We start from the raw sequence: 25783 nt of genomic DNA on the forward strand, positions 1-25783 counted from the left end.
CGGCGTACGGGTGTTTTAGCCCCTTATTATGCCTCCGAAGAAAGTCAGTGCAAGCAGCAAAGTTGTTACAGGTGAAAAAAGAAAAGTAGTGCGTACAACTATTGCATTTAAGAAAGAAATAATAGCCAAATATGAAGGAGGTGTGCGAGCGCCTTCTGCTGACCACCACAAAGGTAGGTACTAATAATGTAGTCGTCCATTTTACTAACTGCTCATTATTATCATGTTATAGGGTATTAGTATGTGCATATTGTGGTACAGGTGAAAACGTGTTACATGTTTTATAAGTTAACATCGGTGAAAAACACAAATATTTAAATCGGTGTACCAGTGGTTGTAGTCCAGATGTTGCCGTATGAGCGTGTGAGGTTGTACAGTCCCGTATGCGTCCACCTCGGGCATATTCAAGTCGTCAATGAAGTAGACCAGCCTTCTGCTGCCGGGGGGTCCGTAGTTTCGGCCAGATTTTTTCTCTAGTGGCTTCTCCAACACGGCTGTGAAGCAGTACAACCGACTTCAAGTTTGGCACGGCAGCGTGTAGCAGCCCGGCAACCCGATTTTGGCAGCCAGCCGGCACAGCAATCTACCTCCTCACCAAGGGTGTCAAACTCATTTTGGCTCAGGGGCCATGTGGTAGAAAAACACACTTAGTAATCAAAAAGTGTTGAAATGTAGACAACAAATACTGAAAAGTATTGAGGAGCGTACTAAAATGTATTATATACCACAGCCATATCCCCTAGTGGGAGGTGGTCATTTCTGACTCTTCTTGGGAGATTTATTCAGAGGAGGGGATTCCCAGCCCCCTCGCTCAACCCAACTGAGGTGTTGGGAGTCATTAGGTGACCAAACCCAATTCCAACCCCTAATGCTGAACGCCAAGCAGAGAGGCAACGGGTACCAATGTTTAAGTCTTAGGTATGACTTGGCCGAGGCTTGAACCACAACCTCCCAGTCTCGGGGCGGGCGCCACACCCCCAAGGCCACCGAGCTGGTACTAAAATGTACTGAAAAGCATGAGGGGAAAGTGACCAGTATGAAAAAGTATAAGAAGCGATAAAAAGTATAGCATAACAATAACAAAATTACGGAAAAGTACTAGAAAGTATTTAACATTATTAAAAGGTATCAACAATATATATATATATATATATATATATATATATATATACATATATATAAAATATTCAAATAAAATAATAACATTCAAATGCATGCATTGGCAGAGCAACTCTAAAAAAACAAGTTGGTCGGTTCAGATTATTAGGGGTACAGTGTTAACTACAGTCAAGGTGTTACACCAACAGATACCGTTTTAGCTCTACATCGCTAAACAATCCTTTGTATGGAAGCTCATTGAGTAAGGTATGTAAACTGTAGAGAAAGTTTATGATACAAACCCACAGAAAAAACTGTAAACACCTGAAAACACCAGCCAAGAACATAAAGCAATTTGATACTGTGAGCGGTAGGGGTGGGCGAAGCTATGCACACAGCACGAACCCCTATTTCTCATACACGGCCATTGCGTTAAAGGAAATACATCCTTACAGTTTTTGTTTGCAGTTTTTTTGTGACATTTTACCAAAAGAGCTCTGCTTGCACCTTGTTTTGAAACCCGAATTTATGAAAGAAAAATAAAGGTTGAATGAGCCTCAGTAATCTTAAGTAACTGTGGGAGGAACAGAAGTTTAAAGTGGTATATTTGTTAATATTGGACACAAGCTCGGGAATTATTCTTATTTCAAAAATTGTATCACAACATCTAACGTCAGGCAGTAGAAAAAAATCCCTTAAAAGTCTGAAAATACAAGAAAAAAAAAAAGATATACAGTGGAACCTCGGTTTTCGAACGCCTCTCAGTTCAAACAAATCGGAGTCCGACCAAAAATTTCGAGAAATTCTTGCTTCGCTGTTCGGTCAAAAAATCGGAGTTTGAACGCCGGTAATGCGTGATTGCGTACGCCAGGGTGCGATGCTGAGCGGCGTACGGGTGTTTTAGCCCCTTATTATGCCTCCGAAGAAAGTCAGTGCAAGCAGCAAAGTTGTTACAGGTGAAAAAAGTCAAGTCAAGTCAAGTCAAATTTATTTATATAGCCCTTAATCACAAAAATGTCTCAAAGGACTGCACAGGATTACAGTTACAAAATTACACAATTACCTGATCTTAAACTAGCAAACCAGCATGCAAAAAAGAAAAGTAGTGCGTACAACTATTGCATTTAAGAAAGAAATAATAGCCAAATATGAAGGAGGTGTGCGAGCGCCTTCTGCTGACCACCACAAAGGTAAGAAATCCGATTCATAAGATTACGATAACGCGAACGTACGATTCACCTGGGTTCGCTTTAAGTTTACGTTAAACACTCAGGGTATTGGAACGGAGCCCAACATTGAGGGTGTGAGGGTTCCAATGAACCGCTCACCACTTGTGGAGACCCGGCTGCTGAATGACTTGTAAACGACCTGATTTTCTTATTTTTACACGTTCATGTTAGCGTAATCATTCGTACGGAAGATTACGATGACGCGCGCGTACGATTAGCCTGGGTTAGCTTTATGTTTCCATTAAACATTCAAGGTAAACATTCAGGGTGTTGGAACGGATTAAAACGATTTACATTATTTTTAATGGGGAAAATGATTTCGGTGATCGAACAAATCGGTTTTCGAACAGTGTTCTGGAACGGATTAAGGATTATGGTATATATTTTGCTGTGATGGTGCTCTGGGTAAAAAAAGGTCCCGATCCCTGCAATAAAGCGACATCTAGGGGTCAAAAAGTGATTCAAAAGTACCTTGCAGCATGGCAGACGTGGTGTAGTAGTTGAAAGGGACATTTGCCACCGAAAACTTATCAGGGTCCAGCGACGCCAGTTTCTCTGCAACCAAGACCGACTTGCCAGTGCCTGCGTTGCCAACCAGCATAACGGGCCGACGGAGCTCCAGCAGTCGGTCCATCAAGAAACGAACTCGAACGGTCTCCATTGTGTGAACAAGACAAGCCTGGGAATTGCAAAATTCACACGATATGATCTTTTTTTTATTGATTGACAGTCTTGGGTTACAGTACCTGAAGCGGGGTGTCTGGATCCATTGTAAACTTGGGCACCAATTTGGACCAGGGTTCAAACTTCTTGCTCTCGGAGTCGATGTAGTAATCAAAGACGGTGCCTTGGGATGGGAACCTAATGGTTTTGAACTCAGCCACCCACCACCGGCTGAACTCCGCTCTGGAGTCCGCTAGCTTTGTTCACAGCAGGTACACAAAGTTTTAGTCAATACTCAACTCCACTTAATCATCGTTATGTAGAAGTTTGAAAATTACGGTGAATTCTAAGTAAAACAAGCTGAAGATAGGTAATGAAACATTCAGTACTGAAACGACCAATACATTTTTGGAATATTTGCGCCGATATTGGAAAACAAAACGAACAGAACTTAAACAAACCCAAACAGAGCCAGACACATGGCCATCTTGGCTACTGAAGCCTGGTCGTTTAGCATCATTTCAAGATAGTTTATCAGTCCGGCAACACGTGTTCTGAATCAATATTGATTTAGTGCGTTTGAATGCATTTTTTGCTGATAATGACTACCAAAAAAGTGAGCGTTAAATGGGTTAGCAGACTTTATGGATAGGTTATATAACAATACAGTGATACCTGAGTACTTGAACAACTCTGTGTTCAAATAAATCGTCAAAAACTCAAGTATTTTTTCTTTTGGTATTGAAACAAAAATATGATTTCAACATAATTCAAACACACCCGTACTTGCCCGAACACAGCCGAAAACGTAGCCGAGTTGTCAGAACCCAAACGCGTAACGTTTTCTCACCAAGCTTTATTTTACGGGAGCGGGACAGTCATGCGCGGGTAACATAAACGCTAGTGATTCGACGATCGCTGGGCAGAAAAAGCGGGGCAGAGAAGTCAGGCGCGGGAAAACAGGAAGCCAGTGGCAGACGGGTAGGATACCGGACAGGACAGGACAGGACAGACGGGATTGATACCAGATACAGGATACCAGACAGGACGGGATCGATACCGGATGCAGCATGCACGAGCAGGATACCAGACAGGAAAGGACAGATGGGGTCGATACCGGATACTGGCTACACGAGCAAGGTTACCGGACAGGACGGGGATGACACGATTGATACCGGATACACAAGCAAGATACCAGACAGGACGGAACACACGGATCGATGCCGGATTTAGGATGCATGAGCAAGATACCGGACAGAACAGGACAGACGGGATCAATACAGGATGCAGGATACACAAGCAGGATACCGGACAGGACGGTACTGACGGATTGATACCAGATGCAGGATGCACGAGCAAGATACGGGATAGGACGGGACAAACGGGATCGATACCGGATGCAGGATACGCGAGCAGGATACCGGACAGGACGGGACGGACGGGATCAATACCGGGCACTGGATAGACGAGCAAGATACCAGACAGGACGGGACGGACGAGATCGATATCGGATACTGGATACACGAGCAAGACACTGGAGAGGACAGGACAGACGGGAACGATACCGGATACTGGATACACGAGCAAGACACCGGAGAGGACGGGACAGACGGGATCGATACCGGATACTGGTTACATGAGCAGGATACCGGACATAGTCAAAATGCTTGCCTTGCAAGTGCAAAGGTTCATTGACGGACTGACCAGGAGTTAATGAGAGCACTGAGTTTAAATAGGAAGAGAACCAATCAGGCAATAGACAATGAGCAGCAGCTGGCGCCAAACGAGCTGGCGCAGGTGAGGGCAATGGGCAATTGTGACACGAGTGGGATGAGGAGCCATCTTGGCTAGTCTAGCAACTAGAATCATTGAATAATTTCAGGAAATATCGTCAGTCTGACAACACATTTTGAGTATTAATTTAAAGTGTTTTATTGCCCTTTCATATGGTGATAATAATGGGTACAACGAAATTATTTTGAAATATGAGAAAAAGGGTCTACTCTTGAGAACTGCTCAAAAGTGCAGTAAATGCTTCAAAAAATACATATATTTTGATTTTTACAAGGTGAAATCTTTATTATCTATACATCTAAAAAGTGTGGTTCTGGCACAGATTTTTTTAAATACTTTGGGTATTTTGAAATTAGTAGAATCATAAAAATAAACACCATTACTTCATATGAGGAAATATGGTTTCAGTATTTGAGCAACTCAGTGTTTGAACACCAGTACATTACGGACTATAAACAAGTATCGAGTTATCACTGTATCTATATAGTCTCCAGGTATTATACTAGATAACGATCAGATTTACCTGTTGTATTGAATACAAAGTAGATCTAAAAAAAAAAGCAATAAAGGAATGTCCCTGCATAGTGGATATACTGTGAAAAATGAAAGATGGCAGACAGGCTTACGCATTTATTGTCTGCTTCAACTAGCGAACTACAGTTACCTCGTCACCCGACTGACTGGCATTTCCCTTGTCTCCCATTTTCCCCTGCTTCACTACCCGCTTCCAACTCTCCAGTCAATAAAACCACTTAGCATTTAAATGCGTCTGTGACGGGCAAATCAAGTGGAGTACATTTGTCCCTGGAGAAAGCCGTTTTATCTTCTAACTTGTACGTATGGATCTCATCTTTTCAAGGACAGACGTTTCTTTCATTCCAAAAGGATTTGAAAGTGCATTGCATAACCGTTGCATTCGGAGACTCTAAAAAGATAGTACCTTGGACTAGAAGATGTTATTAAACATCTATGGCAGGGGTCGGGAACCTATGGCTCGAGAGCCATATATGGCACTTTCTATGAGTACCTGAATTTGATTGCATGCAAATTTTCTCCATCTCGTTTAAAACATTAGCCATTACAGTGGAACCTCGCCACTTTGCGGTTCGACGTTCGCGGCTTCAGAGCTTCGCGGTCTGTAATGGTTAAAAATAAAATAATAATAATAATACTTTTGTTTTTTTTCTTTGCAGATTTTCACTTTTTTGCTGTTTTTTTCGGCGGAACTTCAGCGGACGCGGGATAGGGGGGGAGAGTCGGCGGAGGTCACTCCTGGGCCGCGCGACGGAGCGAGTTCGGCGGACGCGGCGTCACATGACGCAACGCGAGAAAAGGCGGCAGGCGTGATCGGGCTACCCCCGTAACTGGGGGGAGCTCGCTCGTCCGACGACCCCAGTAGCGCGGCGCGACGACTGGCGGCGGACGTGCGTGGGACCCTCGTAACTGTATCGCTCGCTCGCGGGAGCGACCGAATGGCACCCGCGGTGCGGCGCAAATAAAAACCCTGTCGTGAATTTGTCTCCGATCGTCCCGGGCGGACGTAAAATCGCCCAGCTGTACGACTCTTAGCGGTGGATCACTCGGCTTGTGCGTCGATGAAGAACGCAGCAAGCTGCGAGAACTAAGGTGATTTGCCGCTGCGATTGGCTGGTAACCAGTTCAGGGTGTCCCCTGCCCACTGCCCAGAGATGGCTGGGATGGGCTCCAGCTCCCCCGCGACCCTAATAAGGATAAGCGGTGCAGATAATGGGATGAGATGAGATTTTTAAAAATTGTATCTATTTATTTATTTATTTTGAAGAGGCGTCGCTACTTTGCAGATTTTCACTTTTAGCGGGTGGTTTTGGTCCCCATTAACCGCGATAACCGAGGTCTTACATGCAAAGCCAAACGAAAGCTGAATTTCAATGCAGCACTTTGCAGAATATATAGGGCACGTTTTTTACTACAATTTACAGTCAAGGTGTCACACCAAAATTAATAAATAAATAAATAAATAAAAAACGTGTTTTGGCTGTACAACGCTAAAGAATCCTTTGTATAAAAGCTCACTATATGATCTGTGTTCAGTGTTCAGATACCTTATGATCCACAGAACAAACTGAATACACCAAAACACCGTAAGATAATTTAAAGTTATTTGATTGGGTGAGTGGGAGGGATGGGTGGAGCTATGCAAAAAGTGCAAGCACTCCCTCCCATCTCTCGCCCTACGCCGTCTGCGCCAAAGGTAAGCACACCAGGCTCCCTGTTTGCAGAATGTTGTGACGTTTTACAAAATAACTGCTTGCATTTGGTTTTGAAACCAATGTGTATGGAAAAAAAGGGTCAAAATGAGGTTAACCGATCTTGAGTAATTGCAAGAAAGAGACGAGTTTAAAGTGGTATGTTTGTTGATTTTGGGACACGGGCTCTGGCATTATTCTCTTTTCATATTTTTTATCAAATCATCAAAAATAAATGTGCTGAAGACTAAGCTTTTGTCTGGGGCGCGGGTTTAGCAATTTAGTAAATTTGTCTCATAATATATGGTGTGGCTCTTTCCCAAATAAAATCAATATATTTTGCTTTTATGGCTCTTTGAGTCAAAAAAGTTCCCGACCCCTGATCTATGGTATTGAATGAGCTATATTAAATTGCACAAAAAATACCTGGTCCTGTAACAAGGCTCCCCCAAAGGCCCAAACTGCAGCAAAAACGAAATGCAACTCATAAAGATCCTTGACGGAGTCAGGCGGGACACTTTGAGGTGTCAGTAGGCACTCCAGCAAATAGCAAAGCGTCTGGACAAGGTTTAGATCGGGGATAGGGATCACCGACTTGAACCTGGACAAAGGGAAACACCACTTTTACTACACGCGGGATGATGAGTTCTGTTGTCTTGAACCTAACAGCAGAGGTCTCAACAATGGACGGGAAAACCAATACTTTGCCCCAATACACCAACTGGAGAGTAAGCCTGTAATTACACCGATAATAGGTTCAGTGAGTCAACCCTCACCTGTTTCTGGTAGCTTCCAGGCAGGGAGGGAGGTACTTATCGAACAAAATGTTCAGGTTGGCCTTTTCCGATTGCACTTCCCTCTTGTCGATCCAGCTCGACACCAAAGGATTCCAGCCCAGGTCAGCTGGATTTATATACAGGATTCCTGAACCAGAACAGAACCTGATTGCAACAGGATGAACCCCAGTGGTAACAAAGACTTGGATACCGTACCCGCTCTAGAAACCGTGGCAGGGGTGGCGGTTTGAAGGTGACTAATCTCAAAGATCAATCTCATTGTTGAATTGAGAGGGATGCGTTCATTACTGGCCAGGGTCAGAACCTAACACAACAGCAATTAAGTACCGTAAATTCCGGACTATAAGCAGCTACTTTTTTCCCAAATGTTCAGCCCTGCGGCTTATTCAGCGAAGCGGCCAATTTATGACATTTTTCTAACGATAAGATTTAAACCGGTGGAATAAGTGCGCCGAGGTAGACTGCATCCTCATAGTTTACGTTCAAATTGTACGTATGACAAAGGTACTTTCCTATGATGAGGAAGACGCCCTTGATGGCGACAGTTATAAGGACAAAGATGAGGACGGTTTACCGTGAATTTCGCAATTGCGGTACGGCTTTTTTTAACGGGTACGCTTCATGTGTAACGAGTGTGTTAGGAGTAGCGTGGTGGTACCTTTCACAGGCACGGTTTGGGATGAAAGTTATATTATTATTATTAAAACTTTGAAAACTCTCTCGGTGTACCGTCTTTCTTTGTAAATATGTGTAACCATGTATGATATGTATTTGCAACTGTATATTTTTGTAATGTATTTATTTTAGAGACTTACTGTGATATGTTTTCTACCGTCGAATCAAAAAGAAGGGGCGGAGCAAACGCGGGCTGACGGGAAGTGGGGTGAAGCTGAGTTAAATCTGTTTGTTGTTGCAGCGGACGATAGTGGATATTTATTTTTCCCACCCTTAACTTTGGAAATATACATTGTTTTCATTGGATTACTTTTAACGGGACCCGGACTTTAAAGGTCTGCATTAAATTGTAAGTACCGGTATCATTTTCCATTCATGTTGCCGACTGCGGTGATTGAATCGTGTACTATATCTGAAGTCAAATTCGGGATAAACTTGTGACTGTGTTACATGTTTCAATGTGAACTCATGCGGCCTATATAGAGGTGCGACTTGTGTAAGGACAAAACCAGTAAAGCCCGTGGGTGGGACGTGCGGCTTATAATCAGGTGCGCTCTATAGAACGGATTTTACGGTATGTGCAACTTCCAAAAAGGGGATACTGGCTGGTAATACAGATTGTATGCTTGAATATCCACCTTGTTATCGTCCATGACTGTATTGAGGGACTCAATCCACATTGGGTCGATGTCTCCGTCCAGGACTATCCACTTGGGTCCACTGTGACTGATATTGGAAAGGTCACGCATTATGCTAGAAAACAGACCTTCGACAAACAGAAAACACACATTTTTACGGTCGTATCGCAATTCAGATCCGACAAAACTACAAATTGCGGTCACCATCTTTCCACTCTCGGGTCGCCGGGTTGATGATGCCGAAAAGCTCGTCGTTGGTCACCGCCTTGGGGTTGAGATCGACCCACACGGGTCGACGTTTGGTGTTCTGATACGTTTTCTGGAGCGACCTTAGCACTTTGCTTTTTCCGGTGCCGGCATTGCCGATCACGAAAACGGAGTGGCGCACGTTCAGGAGCTCTTCCAGCTGCACCACCTAGAATAACGGGCACAAAATATTTTTACAATTAAGTCGAGGTTGGAGTTCACAATAATGCACCACTAAAGAACAAAGTATCAAAACTGCATCACCAATCGTAGTTCATTGCGATTTTTGAGCAGATTTCACAAGGTAAGCATACTCCCATACCTGGTACAAAGTATGTTTATCATGCATTTTAAGACGTGTACGACGTACAAGAAAATCTGTACGGAAAAACGCAAATTTGTCAATTATGGGTACCATCCGGTATACAACGACTATCACGACACAGCAAATCAATCAAGTCAAACGAGTTAGCCGCGGTAGCCTCTATCTCGGTATCGTTTTTTTTTTTCCGTTGCTAACAAAGCGAGCGGTTTGATGCTACTGTGCGCATGCATCTGCCGCCTCGGATTTCATGTGGTAGTTGGGTAGTGAAAGGAAGTCCGTCTCTTTTTAGAGAACCGGATTTTTCGGCTCAACTCATTAAAGAGAGCTGGCTCTCAAACGGCTCACTTGCTTTGATGCATTATATTACGAATTACTAGGTTGTATAAAAAAGTTAAGAAAAAAGTATAAAAGGAGAAAATGAAAAAAAGACAGGTTTGTGGTTATCCCTTTTATCAGTATATTACCAACAATACTTTAATGCAGAAAATTATTTCATAATTTGAATAAGAAAATGTATTATTCTACTTAATTATATATGCATGTATTTTTCCTTCTACAGTGAACGTCCAAGCGACTTCATTTTTGAACTTTTTTTAATAATAAACCTCATTCATGTCAAGCAACTCAGTATCTCACAACAAAATTTTCATTAACAATATGTATGATATAACAAAACACATGTACAATATAACATGTTATACTACATAAATAAATACGTTTGAAAAAAAAATTGGTGTAAGATTATTTTGTATTTTGTAAGGAAAAATACGACAGTTTGTACGGGCATGGAGCCGTGGAGGTTGACAGGTATGTACTCCTGTAATGATTTCTTATTCGTTATGATGACATCTATGAAATATAATCCTTTAAAAATTATACTAAGTACTCACTTAGTTTTTTTTTTTTAGCCGTTAGTTCAACTAATTCACTGCAAATGACTGCTATAAATGTCAAAGATCCATTTCAAATTCAGTGCCATTGGCAGCCATTTAAGTAGGCTGGCAATGCGTTTGCTGGGCTAGTAGCAAATGAATCACATTTTGGAATAACTATGACGGCCATTGCAGTTATTAGGTGCCCTAAATGGGACTACGTATTAATAATGGAATTGGTGAAGGAAGGCTTTACTACTCGTCCAACACTGTAAAGATGAACTCATTTATTGTCAATGACGGGTTAAGACAAAATCTCCATTTTTAATTCAGTGCCAGAGACGAATTTAAAAATAAATCTTCCATTAATTTTCACTGCCGTTGTGAGGTGCCCGAACCAGGGTTGCCCTTAATAGTTCCAAGATGGCGGCGCGCGAGTGCAACGGCTTCACGGGCTCCAGCTCATCTTTTGTTTTTCAGTGTTCTTTTATCATTTAAGGGCAGCAGTGGCTCAGGAAGTAGAGCGCCCGACTTGGGATCAAGAGATCGCAGTTCGAATCCCGGGTCCTCCGTGTTACATGTCGAAGTGTCCTTGGGCAAGACACTGAACCCCTAATGCCCCCAATAAGCGGGTTAGCGCCTTACATGGCTCCATGGCCGCTGTTGGGAAATGTGAAGCACAGTGTAAAGCTCTTTGGGAAGCCTTGACTTGAAAAGCGCTATATAAATGCAGATAATTTCATTTCATTTCATTATCCCTCATGTTTTCCCTTCGACTCCTTTCGCAACTACAATAACATCCACAACATCCCGAGGGATACACAGAGACCACCGGATCTCCCTGGGTGATCTGCCTGCTGACAACGACGGAGCAAAGAAAAAGGCTGATAGTCGGGCCTGGGCTAAGAAGGCGACCACACAGGTCAGCGCTCCCGAGGATGTTCCTAACCAACGCCAGATCCATCGTCCACAAAATGAGTGAATTTGAGCTGCGGATCGCCACCAACAGCTTCGTCCGAAATTGGAGTATTTTTGTCATCACGGAGTCTTGGCTTCCCCGACACCGCAGTCCAACTAGCAGGACGCACGCTTCACCGGCACGAACGAGATGAAGACTCCGGGAAAAACAGGTGTGGGGGACTATCCGCTACGATAACAGCCGAATCATTGACACACACTGCTCACTCGATATAGTTTCTAGCAGTATCGTGTAGACCCTTCTATCTACCGAGAGAGCTAACTGTGGTCATTGTGCTTGCTGTTTACGTTCCACCGGATGCTAACGTTAGCATAGCACTAAATCTCCTGCCCGCTGCTATCAATAAACAGCAGCTTGCACACCCCGACGGAGCATGCACACCCTGACGGAGCTTTTATCGTCGCCCGGCAACTTTAATCAGGCATGTTTAAGGGCTATACTTCCCAAATCCATTCAACACGTGGACTGAGCAATTAGGGAAAAACATGCGACTGTGTGTACAGTAAGATCAAACATCTCTGTCTGTCCCTCACCCCCTCATGCACCCCCCCTCCGGAGGAAAACAAAGCCTATACAACAAGGACAGTACAAACATCTTCTTCGTTCCTTTATCTCTTTGTTTTCCTTATCCTCACTGTAAAACGTGGAACTGGAGTGCCACATCAAATTTCGTTTTCACAATATATCCCATGTTGTAACAATGACAATAAAGGTACAGCGGAACCTCGGTTTTCGAACGCCTCTCAGTTCGGACAAATCGGTGTTCGACCAAAAATTTCGAGAAATTCTTGCTTCGCTGTTCGGTCAAAAAAATCGGAGTTCGAACGCCAGTAATGCATGAGTGCGTATGCTGGGGTGCGATGCTGAGCGGCGTACGCGTGTTTTAGCCCCTAATTATGCCTCCGAAGAAGGTCGTTGCAAGCAGCAACGTTGCTACAGGTGAAAAAGAAAAGTTGTTCGTCCAACTATTGCCTTTAAGAAAGACATAATAGCTAAATATGAAAGAGGTGTACGAGTTTCCGATCTTGGGAATACAGCATGGCTAAATCTAGTATCAGTACGATAGTAAAGAATAAGGAGGCTGTGAAATTGAGTGATGCGGCTAAGGAAGTTAGTGCTATAAGCAAGCAACTGCCGCAAGTTTTGGAAGAGGTTGAAAAACTTTTGATAATTTTTCTCTCCCCACCGTCCACCACAAAGGTAAGAAATCATATTCATAATTCCTTTCTTTATCCTTTTTTTTTATTTTTACACGTTCATTGTAGCGTTAGCATAATGTTACGCACGAAAGATTACGCTAACGCGAACGTACGATTAGCCTGGGTTAGCTTCATGTTTACGTTCATGGTAAACATTTAGGGTGTTGGAACGGATTAAAACGATTTACATTACTTTTAATGGGAAAAACGATTTCGGTGATTGAACAAATCGGTTTTCGAACAGGGTTCTGGAACGGATTATGGTCGAGAACCGAGGTGCCACTGTATATTCTATTCTGTTCTATTCTAATATGCCATCAACTTTAGTGACTAACACCGGCCTCTAGTTGGCAATGACGTATCTTTTGAATCTAAAAGTCTAAGAAAAGCAACATACAAGAAGATGAGCAGATTGAGACATCCCGAACATTTTGCTTTGAGTGAAATCATGTGTAGCATCCACAGCTACGACGTCTATCCAAGAATAACACCGAAATGAAAAGGACAGAGACCGACTCGGTTCTATAATGGAATCTTGTTTTAAAAGCAGGCCGGGCGGGCTCTGACATCGAGCTAGGCTTTTTAATTATTGATGGGACTATTTTACATTCCATTGAATGCCGTCTCCGTTCTCCCGTAACCTGCCTTCCCCTAGTTCGCATTCAATATTGAACACCTTTAGCGCGCATCTGCTTCCGTAGTCCGAGTGAACAATATCAAGCTCCTTTCAAACCGGCAAAGATCGAGGAAGCCCGAAAACGAACGCTCGGGGAGCGGTCGCTGGATTTTTCTTTTGTTAGTATCGATAGTGACGACTGAGCTCTGCGTTCGAGTCGGAGCAAGAACCGGGATATCGGATAACATTTCTGGAATTGCTCCGCTGATTGTAAGCTTAGGAAGGAGGGTGAGGGGGGAGCCCAAGGTACGGATGGAGAGCCGGATCAATGGCATCGACGGGGCCCCTCGGGGCTCCTCATCCACCTTCCATTCAGCTACGGCCCGGGTGGCTTTCCGCTCTCAAAGAGGCCGGCTGATTATGACTTTGATAAAAGAAGGGATATTCGGATACCCCCATCCCTCGCCATCTCAACGATACTCCCCCCATATTGCCTGAAATCAAAAGGTTGGCTGCACAAACAAAGGCGGTAAAAGTTCAAGCTTCGGGGTTGAATGCTGGTTATCGATCAGTTCCTTGCTCACACCGACCTCTCTCGCTCTGAGTTTATTTCTTTTTTGTAGCCGTTTCAAATTATGCCGGGGTTAAGTTGACATGGCAGAATATATTCCCCACAATATTAGCCCTTCGCCATTTATTCTCCTGAAAATTGGAAATACAATAAAGAAAAACAAGTTCTAAGGTCTTGGGAACCTCCTGTGTGGGTTCAAATCCAGCTAGCAGACTTCCTGTGCGGGGTTTGTATGTTCTCCCCGTGCTTGCGTGGGTTTCCTCCGGGTTTCCTCCCACATTCCAAAGACATGCATTTCAGGTGGATTGGCCTGTCCAAATTGTCCCTAGGTGTGAATGAGCGAGCGAGTTGTCTGTCCCTGTGTGCCCTGCGATTGGCTGGCAACCAGTTCAGGGTGTCCCCTGCCCACTGCCCAATGATTGCTGGGAATGGCTCCAACACCCCCGCGACCCTACTGAGGATAAGCGGTGCAGCTAATGAGATAAGATATATAGGGAGATGCAATTATTTCTCGTGTAGTAAAATTTCCTTAGCGAAGGAATGTAAATCAAAATAATCAAAATAAAAAAATATAACATTAAAAATATTGTTTTACCATATTCTGTAATCCCTCACTTATTGCGATTAATGGGAAACAGAACACCCTGCAACATTGAAATTGAAATTCTGCAAAGTTGCCCTCCTCAATTTTTAGCATGCACTCTGCTGGCTTGCAGCAATTGTCGAATGTGGATAAGGGATCACGGCTGCACGGGTGCTGTTCATTTCAGGTGGAAAGAATAGAAAAAGTGAACCGTCACGCATGACACAATGGACGAATTACAAGAAGCCCCGCTCTCAGCAATAGGGGATTGGCGATAATGCATCACGGCCAAAACAGTGCTGTTAATTTTGACAACCACAAGGACACATTTCAGCTGCCTCGACCAAAAAAAAAAAAGAGCTCTGCTGGCCTCTACTATTAAAAATAGTTGACCCTGCATAATGAATTGCAGTTACTACTGTGCATCTTATTTTAGACAGGCCAGAATGGTACAACTGACAAAAGTGCTTTCTGCTAGTCCCAGCTCACAGCAATATGGGATTGGGGATAATGGACCGAGGCAACATGAGTGCAGTGTATTTTGGCAGATTGCAGTGACGGCAAAAAAAGTGCCACCAGGCCCGACATGCATTCGGGCCATCTCCACCCGCAGCAATTGAGATCAGGGATAACGGATTGCGGCTGCATAAGTGCTGTTCATTTCAAGTGAAAAATATTGAACACGTGAGCCGCCACGCATTACAATGAACAGATTAAAAGAACCCCCGCTTTCAGCAATAGTGGACTGGCAAATATGGATCACGGCCGAAACAGTGCTCTTTATTTTGAGACCAAAATGGCAAACCTAGTTCCCTGAACCGGGAAAAAAAAATGCTCTGTGGGCCCCTGCTCTCAGAAATAGATGACCTTGGGATAATGAATTCCATTTACAACTGTGTATTTCATTTTAGGCGGGCCAGAACGGTACACCTGACAAAAGTGCTTTCTGCCAGTCCCCACTCGTCGCAATATGGAATTGGGGATAATGGATTGAGGCCACATGAGTGCAGTTAATTTTGGTGGAATGCAGTAAAAGCAAAAAAAAAAGAGCTGCCATGCACCACATGCATTCAGCCGATCTCCACTCACAGCAATTAAGATCAGGGATAATGGAATGCGGCTGCATGAGTGCAGTTCCATTTTTGGAGGACAAAAAGACCAAAAAGAGCTGCCAAGCTTGAGAAGAATGTGTTTTCCCGGCAAGAATTGCAGCAATATGTGATCAGGGATAATACATTAGCAAAATGATGACAGGTGGCAGATAATTAAAAAAGACAAAGTAAGAAAAAAGATCACCCTAAAATTATGCAAAAAAATAAAAAAATAAAATGTGAAAAATATTAGAAACACTATTAATTATTGTAGGCACATTTTGCTTTGCTCAATTTTAGTATTATTAGCATACATCGATATATAATGTCAAATAGTCTTACTTTGAGCACAAAATTGTCCTCAGGCTGTAACTCCAAGTCAATGATGGATTCCTTCACATGCTTCTCAAAGTCCAAGTCTCTTTTTCTCGGGACGTCCAGAGCGGGGAAAAGGTCCCCGATCAAACCCGCAAAGACGGGCATGTCGTCCGTTACGATTTTTGGGGCGTTGAAATCTCTCAGGGCCCTCATCAGGACTTGGTCTTCGGCACGGCTCGGGTCGCCTCTCTTCAGGGAACCGGCGACCACCAGGACGGACTTGATGGCGCGGAGACCCCAGTCGTAATGGTCCTATATGGGTGCAGGAAGAAATAATATATTTTGTTATTGTATACATTTCATAATAAAGAATAACAGCTAGTTTTAGTTACTGACATGATAGTTTATTCTGAAATAGATTTCTTAGTGATAATATTGGATCAATATGTTCTACATTTTTGCCTGTATGGATGTTTTACTTTGTATACGTTCTTCTTGGAATTGCAATTCCTTTTAAGCAATGTGAAATAAATTGTTTCCTTTTTTTTATTTAACTTTAATAGCTTTATTTTCTTTTTAATTTTTCATTTTTATTTTTTGCCGCAACGAAAAAAAGAAAACTAGAACACTTAAATTGTTCCAAAACAAACAATCGAAGTAAATACAGTGGAACCTCGGTTTTCGAACGCCTTTCAGTTCGAACAAATCGGTTCTCGACCGAAAATTTCGAGAAATTCTTGCTTCGCTTTTCGTTCAAAAAATGGTGCGATGCTGAGCAGCGTACGGGTGTAGATTGTGTAGATGGCCCCCTCCCCTCGTGACCAACTGTTATCACGTGCGCACTTGCTTCTTTTCGCTTTCGCTTTTAATATCAGTGAACGGAGTGTTTTAGCCCCTTATTATGCCTCTGAAGAAGGTCGGTGCAAGGAGCAAAGTTGCTACAGGTGAAAAAAGAAGAGTAGTGCGTACAACTATTGCATTTAAGAAAGAAATAATAGCAAAATATGAAGAAGGTGTGCGATTTTCCCTTCTTTCGAGGGAATAGAGCATGACTTCTGCAGACCACCACAAAGGTAAGAAACCCAATTCATAATTATTTTCTTTAGCCTTTAACCGCTCACCACTTGTTGTGGAGACCCGGGTGCTAAATGACGTGTAAACGACCTGATTTTTTTATTTTTACACGTTCATGTTAGCGAAATCTTTCGTACGGAAGATTACGCTAACGCGAACGTACGATTAGCCTGGGTTAGTTTCATGTTTACGTTCATTGTAAACATTCAGGGTGTTGGAACGGATTAAAACGATTTTACATTACTTTTAATGGGAAAAACGATTTTGGTAATTGAACAAATCGGTTTTCGAACAGGGTTCTGGAACATATTATGGTCGAGAACCGACGTTCCACTGTACTGTAAATACAATTTCAAAAAGATCGACTTTTTTTTTAACAGAAAATATTATTCTGAAAAGAAAAAAAACTGGAAAAAAAAAAAAAAAAAAAAAAAAAAAATATATATATATATATATTTTTTTTTTTTTTTTTTTTTTCACAAAACTGAATATTCTTTCTGAAAAAAAGACAAGAAAATAATTTTATTGTCATGTGTTTTTTTCCAGGTTTAATTTGACAAATTATGTGTCATTTTGCTCATCTATTTTTATATATTTTAATTTGTAGTTTTGGTAAAATAACTTACACGATTTTAAAACAATATATAAAATAAGTTCTTCAAAAGAAATCAGAAAAAAATATCCAGAAAAGACAAAAAATACAGAGCAAAGTTGAAAACCATTTTGGTTTTAAAAAAATCAAAAACAAAATGGAAAAAAGGAAAGGTATGCCCAACCTTGTTTTTTCTGCCATCATTGAATGTTTACAATTCAAACCAGGGTCTCAAACTCAAATTACTTGGCAGTGGGGGTTAACTTTAATATTTCGGTAGGGGTCTCAAACTATTATACTGTGGGGCATAATTTGCCCCCGAAGACACACATTTTTAAACCCTGGTTTAAACATACTTTATAAAATTGTTATGTCAAAATGTTTTACTTTACAGCATATCTCCATTTTGTAATTTAATGGTCTTGTATCACTCATTACCACAGGGTTCATCGTGCTGCGATCATTCAATTTACATTACAATACAAGTTAAAAATCCAGAAACATATAGATCGGTTGCACTCTATTTTCCAAATTTCACAGTGCCTTTTTCAACTTTTTTGTTTTACATTGGACTGGTTCTAACTGAGCTGGCATAAATTCAGTTAACTAGTCAAAAATGGTTTGGTTTGGACACATTGACAGGATGGATGAGGAGCGAATGTTGAAGAGGATCTACAGAGCAGAAGTCAATGGAAGAAGACCAAGAGGAAGGCTGAACGTGGATGGATGGTGTTATGAGTGCACTGCAGGAAAGAGGTCGAAATATAGTGGAAGCTAGAGCTCTTGTTGGTGATAGGAGTGAGTGGAGAGGTGTTGTAAAAGGGTAGTGGGATGTTTGGACGTGTTCTAAGGGATGGGCAGGGCACCTGTATGATGCGGCAGGGGTAAACCAGTGAAAGCTGTCTGACCCTGCTGTTGAACAGAAGAGTGTTGAGTCACCCTGACCCGAGTGACATGGCCGCTTTTTTGTGTCCTGTTTCATCTGGAGGGACGAAAGCATGACCAACTTCGGTGCTGAGGTGCTTAACTTGGTGTTTGGGCTTTTGGGTTGGCCCTGGTCCAAAAAAATGGTGTGTGTTTTTTGCTACTTTTTCCTTTTTTTTTTCAAATTTATTTTGTTTTTGTATGTGTTTGTCTTGCTGTCGGTCACCCCTCTTGAGGGACATGACCAGGGTAGATACATAGATAGATATATAGTCAGAAATAATCCAAGAAATAAAGACAAAACATTGACTACCTGCTTGGAAAGAAGTTCTCTGCAGAGCGTATAGAGCGTGATAAACTTCCTAGCGAGAATCCGGGCTTTAATAAATCCCTCAGCAACCAACATGATTTCACAGATCAGCTCAAAGTCTGGCACCACCATGGCACACGGTCTGTGAGAAAGTGCAAAGAACACAGCGCACAAAAGAGAAGATCACATATTAGGATAACTCACCGCTTTAGTCAGCTCTGCTTTATCTGATCCAATGTGACAGACGGCTTTATCAAGCGCACTTTTATTTGAATTCGAATTTAGTTTCCCCGCTATATTCAATATTCAATATCCGACCTGAAAAGAGCCTTGAGGTTCTCGGGGAGCTCGGTCCGGCCGGCATAACCGGGATTCATGGTAATGAAGATGCCCACAGTCGGGCACAGCTTGATGTCTTGGCCCATGAAGTTGAAGCTGTCTTTCTTATCTCGGACAGCGTCCTGAATACTTTTCACCTGGATGCCGGCAAAAAGGTAAAACTGGATCAGTTTGGATCAAAAAAAAGGGAATCATCAAAATATTGATTGATTGACATTTTGGGTTTTTTCACTCATCCTCAGAGTCAAGGTTATGATAAATTCGAAATCCGCGGCTTTGATAAACAATTAAGTCAAGTCAAGTCATGTTTATTTGTATAGCCCTTAATCACAAAGAGTCTCAAAGGGCTGCACAGAACAAAGACTATTGAAAACTATTATTACAGACTATTATGACACCATCCCCTCATCTAAAACCTACACGAGGGCAAATAATACACATACTATCAACATAAAATATAGATTATTCATATGCTATAGAGTAGAAGTGTGTTTTAAGAAAACGGAAAGAAAAAATGGCCCACAGGAAAAACTCAAAGCTCATCTTGGTCCTGTCCTCTTGACAATTTAAACACTTTTGTGGCGCTGTGATAGGTCACCCAGCATCCACCCCAAGAATAAATCCGATTCCTCTCACTAATTTGTGTGTAAACATTCTATGCTGTATCTCCAGCGCGCTAAAAACTTTGACTTTTATATAGTTTAACATCTGGTGCTTCCATTCAATATGGTTAGTGTAAAGTGTAAAGGAGGGGCGAGCTATTTCTTTTGAAATGAAAGTGGAATAAGAAAGCTTGATGTGGTTGAGAAATGGTCGGATCGCTTTTTTTCGGCCACTTTCTACCACAAAGGAAGAAGCTGCCTAACTCTTGATGCCCATCTTCCAAAAGTAAGTTAAACCTCACTTTATTTATATTTATCTAGCATATCATTTTATGAACTGTTTATTTTTTAGTACAAAACAATACATGTTACTTCTACAAGCCTTAGACATACTTATGTAAACCTTGAACTTGCAAAATATAGCACTGAAGCAACTTACAAATTCAACTTACGAACGATTGTCCGGAACCTATCTCGTTTGTAAGTTGGGCAGTGTCTGTAATGTAAATTTCATAACAATGTATTTATGTAACATAAATAACTTCTTGTCATCACACAAGATAAATAATCATGAACACTTCATGAAAATCAAAATCAACATAATCATGTACAGTATGGATGTAATTTATGTTCTCTTGGGTCTGTCTTTGACCTCGCCTTGCCATCTCATTTCTATCAGGTCTCAATTTTGTCTTTAATTGGTTAGTATCAGAAGACCCAGATAGAAAATAAATAAATAAATATATAAAAAAATCTTGATTAGATAAAACCAGTCAAGCTGGTCTGTCAGTCAGTTGTTTCCATGTTGACGTTGAGGACCTCAAATTTGTTGGAGATGTCTTTCAGCTTAATCAAGGCCTTCTCTAGTGTGTTTGTCTGTTCGGCGAGGTTGTTGGCCATGATGTCATCTCGGCGTTAAGGCAAGACTTTAGTTTCGCTAGTCTGAATTCTGAGAAGCTACTCGAACAATTTCCCTAAGCCATTTTAACAAACTCCACGTTCTCACTCTGACCAATGTTGCTCCAATGAGCATGACAGAGGGCAGATAAACGCCCTCTACGTCTTTGATGTCCAATTGTGATGAACACTATATTTTCCCCAAATTCCAGGATTTAGGACAATAGCCACAAGGTAAAACATATTCCATCAATTGCACTGAACGTCCAACTTAAGAATTCCATTTTGGCAACACTGTACACTTCTTGTCAGACGCAGCCGAAATACGTCTTAGCAAACAGACCCTTAAAAGGCCAACATGGGCTGTGGACCGTGAATAGAAGCCTGCTATTGGCTGACTACTATATTGGGAACCATTTTAACAGTCTGTTAATTTACAAAGACATTTTTGGAGCAAAACGGACAAATTTCATAAGCAAAAAGCACACGGAGCAAAAAGGTTTTAAGGCGTATTTGTATTTATCTGTCAGCACTATCGTGCATTTTGGAGTAAAAAATTTAAACAGTTGGATTTTATTGGTTAGTGCTTGACGTAACAACGCCATTTTCGCCATTCAAAGAATTGGAAAACGGCCAGGTGCCGTAATGGTAAGTTACCTCTGCTTTATAGTTTTTAGGTATCTTGTTTCAGACTGGTCGTGGTGTTTCTCTGATGAGTATATTGTGAATTTCCCTTAGGGGATGAATAAAGTATCTATCTATCTATCTATCTATCTATATTTTGATATGGTCATTATATAATGAATCCCAAAGGTTTAATCTTCCCGCTGATATGTGGCATGATGTATTTCAGTGACTGGTGACATTTAACAAACACGTATTTGTTTAATTGGGGCGACGGAACTTTAGAGGGTTAAATAATACTTTGCCGCCATCATAGAATAAAATAGAATAGAATAGAATATACCTTTATTGTCATTGTTACAAAATGGGTTAACATATTTTGACAACGAAATTGGGTATGGCACTCCAGTTTCACACATTAACAGTGGGGTAAAAAAAAACAAGATAATGTGGACGTTATGGAAACTTGCAATAATGTTCCGGTTCTGTCCTACAGAAACCATATATTTTTTTTATTATCAAACATATATAAAAAAGCACCAGGGAAGCACTAGGGAGCGTCTAAATCCCGCATGCCGCTCCAAAGAAAGTTTAGCGGGTCAAGAAGCCCAACTTTGTTGGTGTGAATAAGCATCTTCCTCTGTTCAGCCAATCAAAACGCACAAGACAATGCACAATAAAAATCTGCAAAGTAGCGAAAACTAAGAAAGTAAACCAGTATACAGCAAGGGATTACTGTATTTCCCACCCCTCCAGTGTCTCCAACAGCATAGCTAAATGTCGCCCCCAAATTTGTGGAAACCGGGTGCTGACTGTCACAGGTTTGACGCTCCTTCTTCTCAAGGTCTACTCGGCCACGTATAAAGCGGCGCGATTTATTATTCATTAAAGCCGGCAACACCTCGTCGTTTCTGCGGCTCTTTAAAATTCCCGGGCGCTGGCGGGGGCTCGGAGAGACGACGGCTTCGCTTTCATTGCGGCTGTGAGAGAAAGGCAAGGGCGCCACGCTGACTGTTTTATAGACCGGTGACTAATGAGCCGCCCACTCGGGAGCGCTATCACCATTATCTACGCTGTCATAATCAGCATCTTTTAGCAGTTGCATGCACGGTTCCTTGACCTAGCTCCCGAGCGGAAGATTGTCAAAAAATTTAGCTATTACCTATGTGTATTTGTTCTTGTTTTAATAAATGTTATATTTTTTCTCAAAACAAAAATACATCCTGGGGTGGCAGTGGCTCAGGAGGTAGAGAGAGCTCGTCTTGGGATGAAGAGATCGCAGGTTCGATTCCCGGCTCCTCCGTGTTACATGTCGAAGTGTCCTTGGGTAAGACACTGAACCCCTAATACCCCCAATAAGCAAGTTAGCGTCTTACATTGCTGCAATACAAGGCCGCTATTGGGAAATGTGAAGCACACTGTAAAGCGCTTTGGGAAGTCTAGACTTGAAAAGCGCTATATAAATGCAAATCATTTCATCCTAATGGTCAGAGTTGTTACTAATGTGTTATAAAGGAACGCAATCCATGTTCTCAGTAACGAGTACTATAATACGTTATTAATAACATTTAGTAACTCAAATGCCATTACTATATGGAGCACTAATGCGTTCCTCATCAAATGCAGATAATGAATTGTGACTGATAATTCTGAATCACCCACAAAAACCATTGATCCACCACAATCAACGGGTGGGCACGTTTATGTTTACCTACAAAGTACAACTGAATACAGTTATGTTGGCATTATTTCAAGCATCGAATACCAGAGCACATCATTTCTCCTCAGGCAGATATTCCCCCTACCTATATACTCGCCTACAAGCCTGATTTACTGTCACGGTTTGCGGGTGGACCCGAAACCAGAGCAGAGGCAGTTGTGCTCAAAAAGTGGATAAAACCAGTCAAGCTATAATGGAGGTATAAAGTAACAAATGAACGATTATTCACAAAACCATGAAATGTTCAAACCAAACCTTACATGATAGAAGAAGACACCAGAAATGATATGTTTATAGCAGCCAGGATGTCAATGGCAATGACCTGACCCAGGGTACTGTCCGAGCAGCCATTATAAAGTATTTGAATAATCAGGAACAGGTGTAGGGAGATTGGACACAGGTGTGTAGATAGATAGATAGATAGATATTTTATTCATCCCTGCAGGGAAATTCACATTTCCAGCAGCATCCCTTCGCTGAGAACAATACAATAATAAGCAAAAGGAATACAATATACAAATACCCAATGTGACGTGCTAATACCCACTGTAGCGTGTTGTATAGAGCATTTAAATAGTGCTACATAAAATACACACTGCAATAAAAGTACGGTAATATGCAATGTAGGTGGTGTGGTTTAATGTGGGCCTTTACTCCGCCGGGTGAAGTTAAAGAGCCTCATGGCATGAGGAAGAAAAGATCTCTTCAGTCTGTCCGTGGTACAAGACAGTGACAGCTCTTCTGTCTGGATATAATGCTGTGTAGTGGGTGTGATGAATTGTGTAGAGTTACACACCAGGTTGGTGTACTCTGGGGTAAGGCAATGTGCCAGAGGAGAAACAACAAGCCAAAAAAATCAATGGGGCAAACGTGAGCACATAATTCACGGGAAAAGTGAGTTTTGGGCTTTTTATTTGTAAAATTGTTTTTCAATACACCATGCCTAAGGGAAAAAAGAAAACATCTTGGGCAGTATCCAGATATTGAGAGGGAGATTGTGGACTGGTTTGAAGCCCAGAGACAAAATGGATATGGAGAGTCTCAGCAAAGATGACGGCCACATACAAATACGATCAATCAATTTCTCATGATTTTTCAAACATCCACCAGTGGTGTCCAAATTACCACCCAGTGGTCTTTTGCATCCTACAATCATTTACTTGTTTTATGTATTATTCTAAATTTTTTTTTTTTTTTTTTTTTTTTTTTTTTTTTTGGGGGGGGGGAATAACTAAAGACAGTACAATTTCTTAAATTGATCATTCTTATGATTAGACAGATTCTGGTCAGAATATCTTTCTACAGAGGAATTTCACTGGAAAGGTCTTCTCAGTGAGGCAATTAGATAAATCAATGTTATAAATAATTCAATAAAATGTGATTTTTATGAATGCTTACAAAAATATTTTTCCATCCTTGCATCACCTTTCGTCTCATTAAATGTACAATGTATGTAGATGTCAATTTCAAAAACAGCTGGTGCAAACATTTGTCCAGTAGCTATTTTTCAAAAAATAAACCAACTTGGAAATTATTTCAGAGGGTAAAACCAATCAACTAATTGAGAATGGTATTTTAAGATTCCAGATGTGTTAGCTTACCTGCACAGCCACTACGGACAAAACCTCGACCGAAATCCTGTTGAACTCGTCGAAACACCCCCACGTGCCCGTCTGAGCCAAACCCTTGTAGATGTTGCCACAGGACTGCCGGGCAGAACAGGACAGAAATAATCAAATGAGAAACAAACAAAACGAAAAAGGAGACAGGCAAAATACTGGTATGTTACAATTGTATATTTTATCAGTCAAAAATGTTAGATAGGGCAGCACGGCGGCGCAGTGGTTAGCGCATGTGCGACACAGTTCAAGTCATGGGAACCTCCTGCGTGGGTTCAAATCCAGCTCCAGACTTCCTGTGCGGAGTTTGCATGTTCTCCCCGTGCTTGCGTGGGTTTCCTCCGGGCACTCCGGTTTCCTCCCACATTCCAAAGACATGCATTTCAGGTGAATTGGCCGGTCCAAATTGTCCCTAGATGTGAATGAACGAGTGAGTTGTCTGTCCCCGTGTGCCCTGCGATTGGCTGGCAACCAGTTCAGGGTGTCCCCTGCCCACTGCCCGATGATTGCTGGGATGGGCTCCAGCACCCCCGCGACCCTACTGTGGATAAGCGGTGCAGCTGATGAGATGAGACATAAATACACAGGGGCCGTTTAATGTGATTTATTACCTCAAAGAAAAAAAGGGAAATAAAACCAAGAGGAGGGATTGGGAGCTAGAAAAATATCAAAATAATGGATTTATGGTGTTGTCCTATGAAATCATAGGGTACTTTATTGCCTATTTGCCACAGCACTTTCGGTAATTGGAATTTAGTATACTATGCCTCACTCGGGGCACCATTCCTGTAAACCTCTGCTTGGCCAAAAACTCAATGTCATTGGATATCCTTGTATGGTTGTTGATCAGAAAAAGTTAATTTTGGGGTGAAGTAGCTGACTGGTAGTTATCTAAAAAAACGTTTAGTTCTCAAATTTAGCCAACACTTTTGACATGATGGGATATGTTTTGCGTTCTTCTGGGTTGCAACCATTTGGAGTTGGTAGTCCAGCTTTTTCAATCACTTTTTTTCATTTATTGTGCCTTTTTTGCAATTTCCAATTTATTTCGGAATGTAGTAAGTTACGAAAGTAAAAATACACGGGTTCCCCTGACGCTGTGCTCTAAATGCGGTATTTTGAAGTCAAGGTCGAAGTCGAACGAAGTTGAGTAAAGTCAGTAG

At 41.8% G+C, this 25783-nt stretch overlaps 1 protein-coding gene across 1 annotated transcript in view; it reads right to left on the reverse strand.

Moving 5' to 3' along the window:
• dnah9 (dynein, axonemal, heavy chain 9) overlaps positions 1–25783 on the reverse strand; it is a 254737-nt gene that overhangs the window by 156095 nt on the left and 72859 nt on the right. Inside the window, exons 34-45 of the mRNA XM_088323097.1 lie at positions 24603–24707; positions 19138–19295; positions 18823–18961; positions 15944–16231; positions 9324–9534; positions 9120–9247; positions 8002–8110; positions 7786–7933; positions 7436–7610; positions 3074–3247; positions 2799–3006; positions 329–494 (exon numbers count right to left, since the gene is read on the reverse strand). Of these exons, the coding sequence (XP_088179223.1) occupies positions 329–494; positions 2799–3006; positions 3074–3247; positions 7436–7610; positions 7786–7933; positions 8002–8110; positions 9120–9247; positions 9324–9534; positions 15944–16231; positions 18823–18961; positions 19138–19295; positions 24603–24707 (2009 nt within the window). The remainder of the gene's footprint in view (positions 1–328; positions 495–2798; positions 3007–3073; positions 3248–7435; positions 7611–7785; positions 7934–8001; positions 8111–9119; positions 9248–9323; positions 9535–15943; positions 16232–18822; positions 18962–19137; positions 19296–24602; positions 24708–25783) is intronic.

Source organism: Urocampus carinirostris, chromosome 19 (assembly GCF_059441175.1).
Source record: "Urocampus carinirostris isolate Australia breed hairy pipefish chromosome 19, RoL_Ucar_1.0, whole genome shotgun sequence".
Taxonomy (NCBI): Eukaryota; Metazoa; Chordata; class Actinopteri; order Syngnathiformes; family Syngnathidae; genus Urocampus; species Urocampus carinirostris.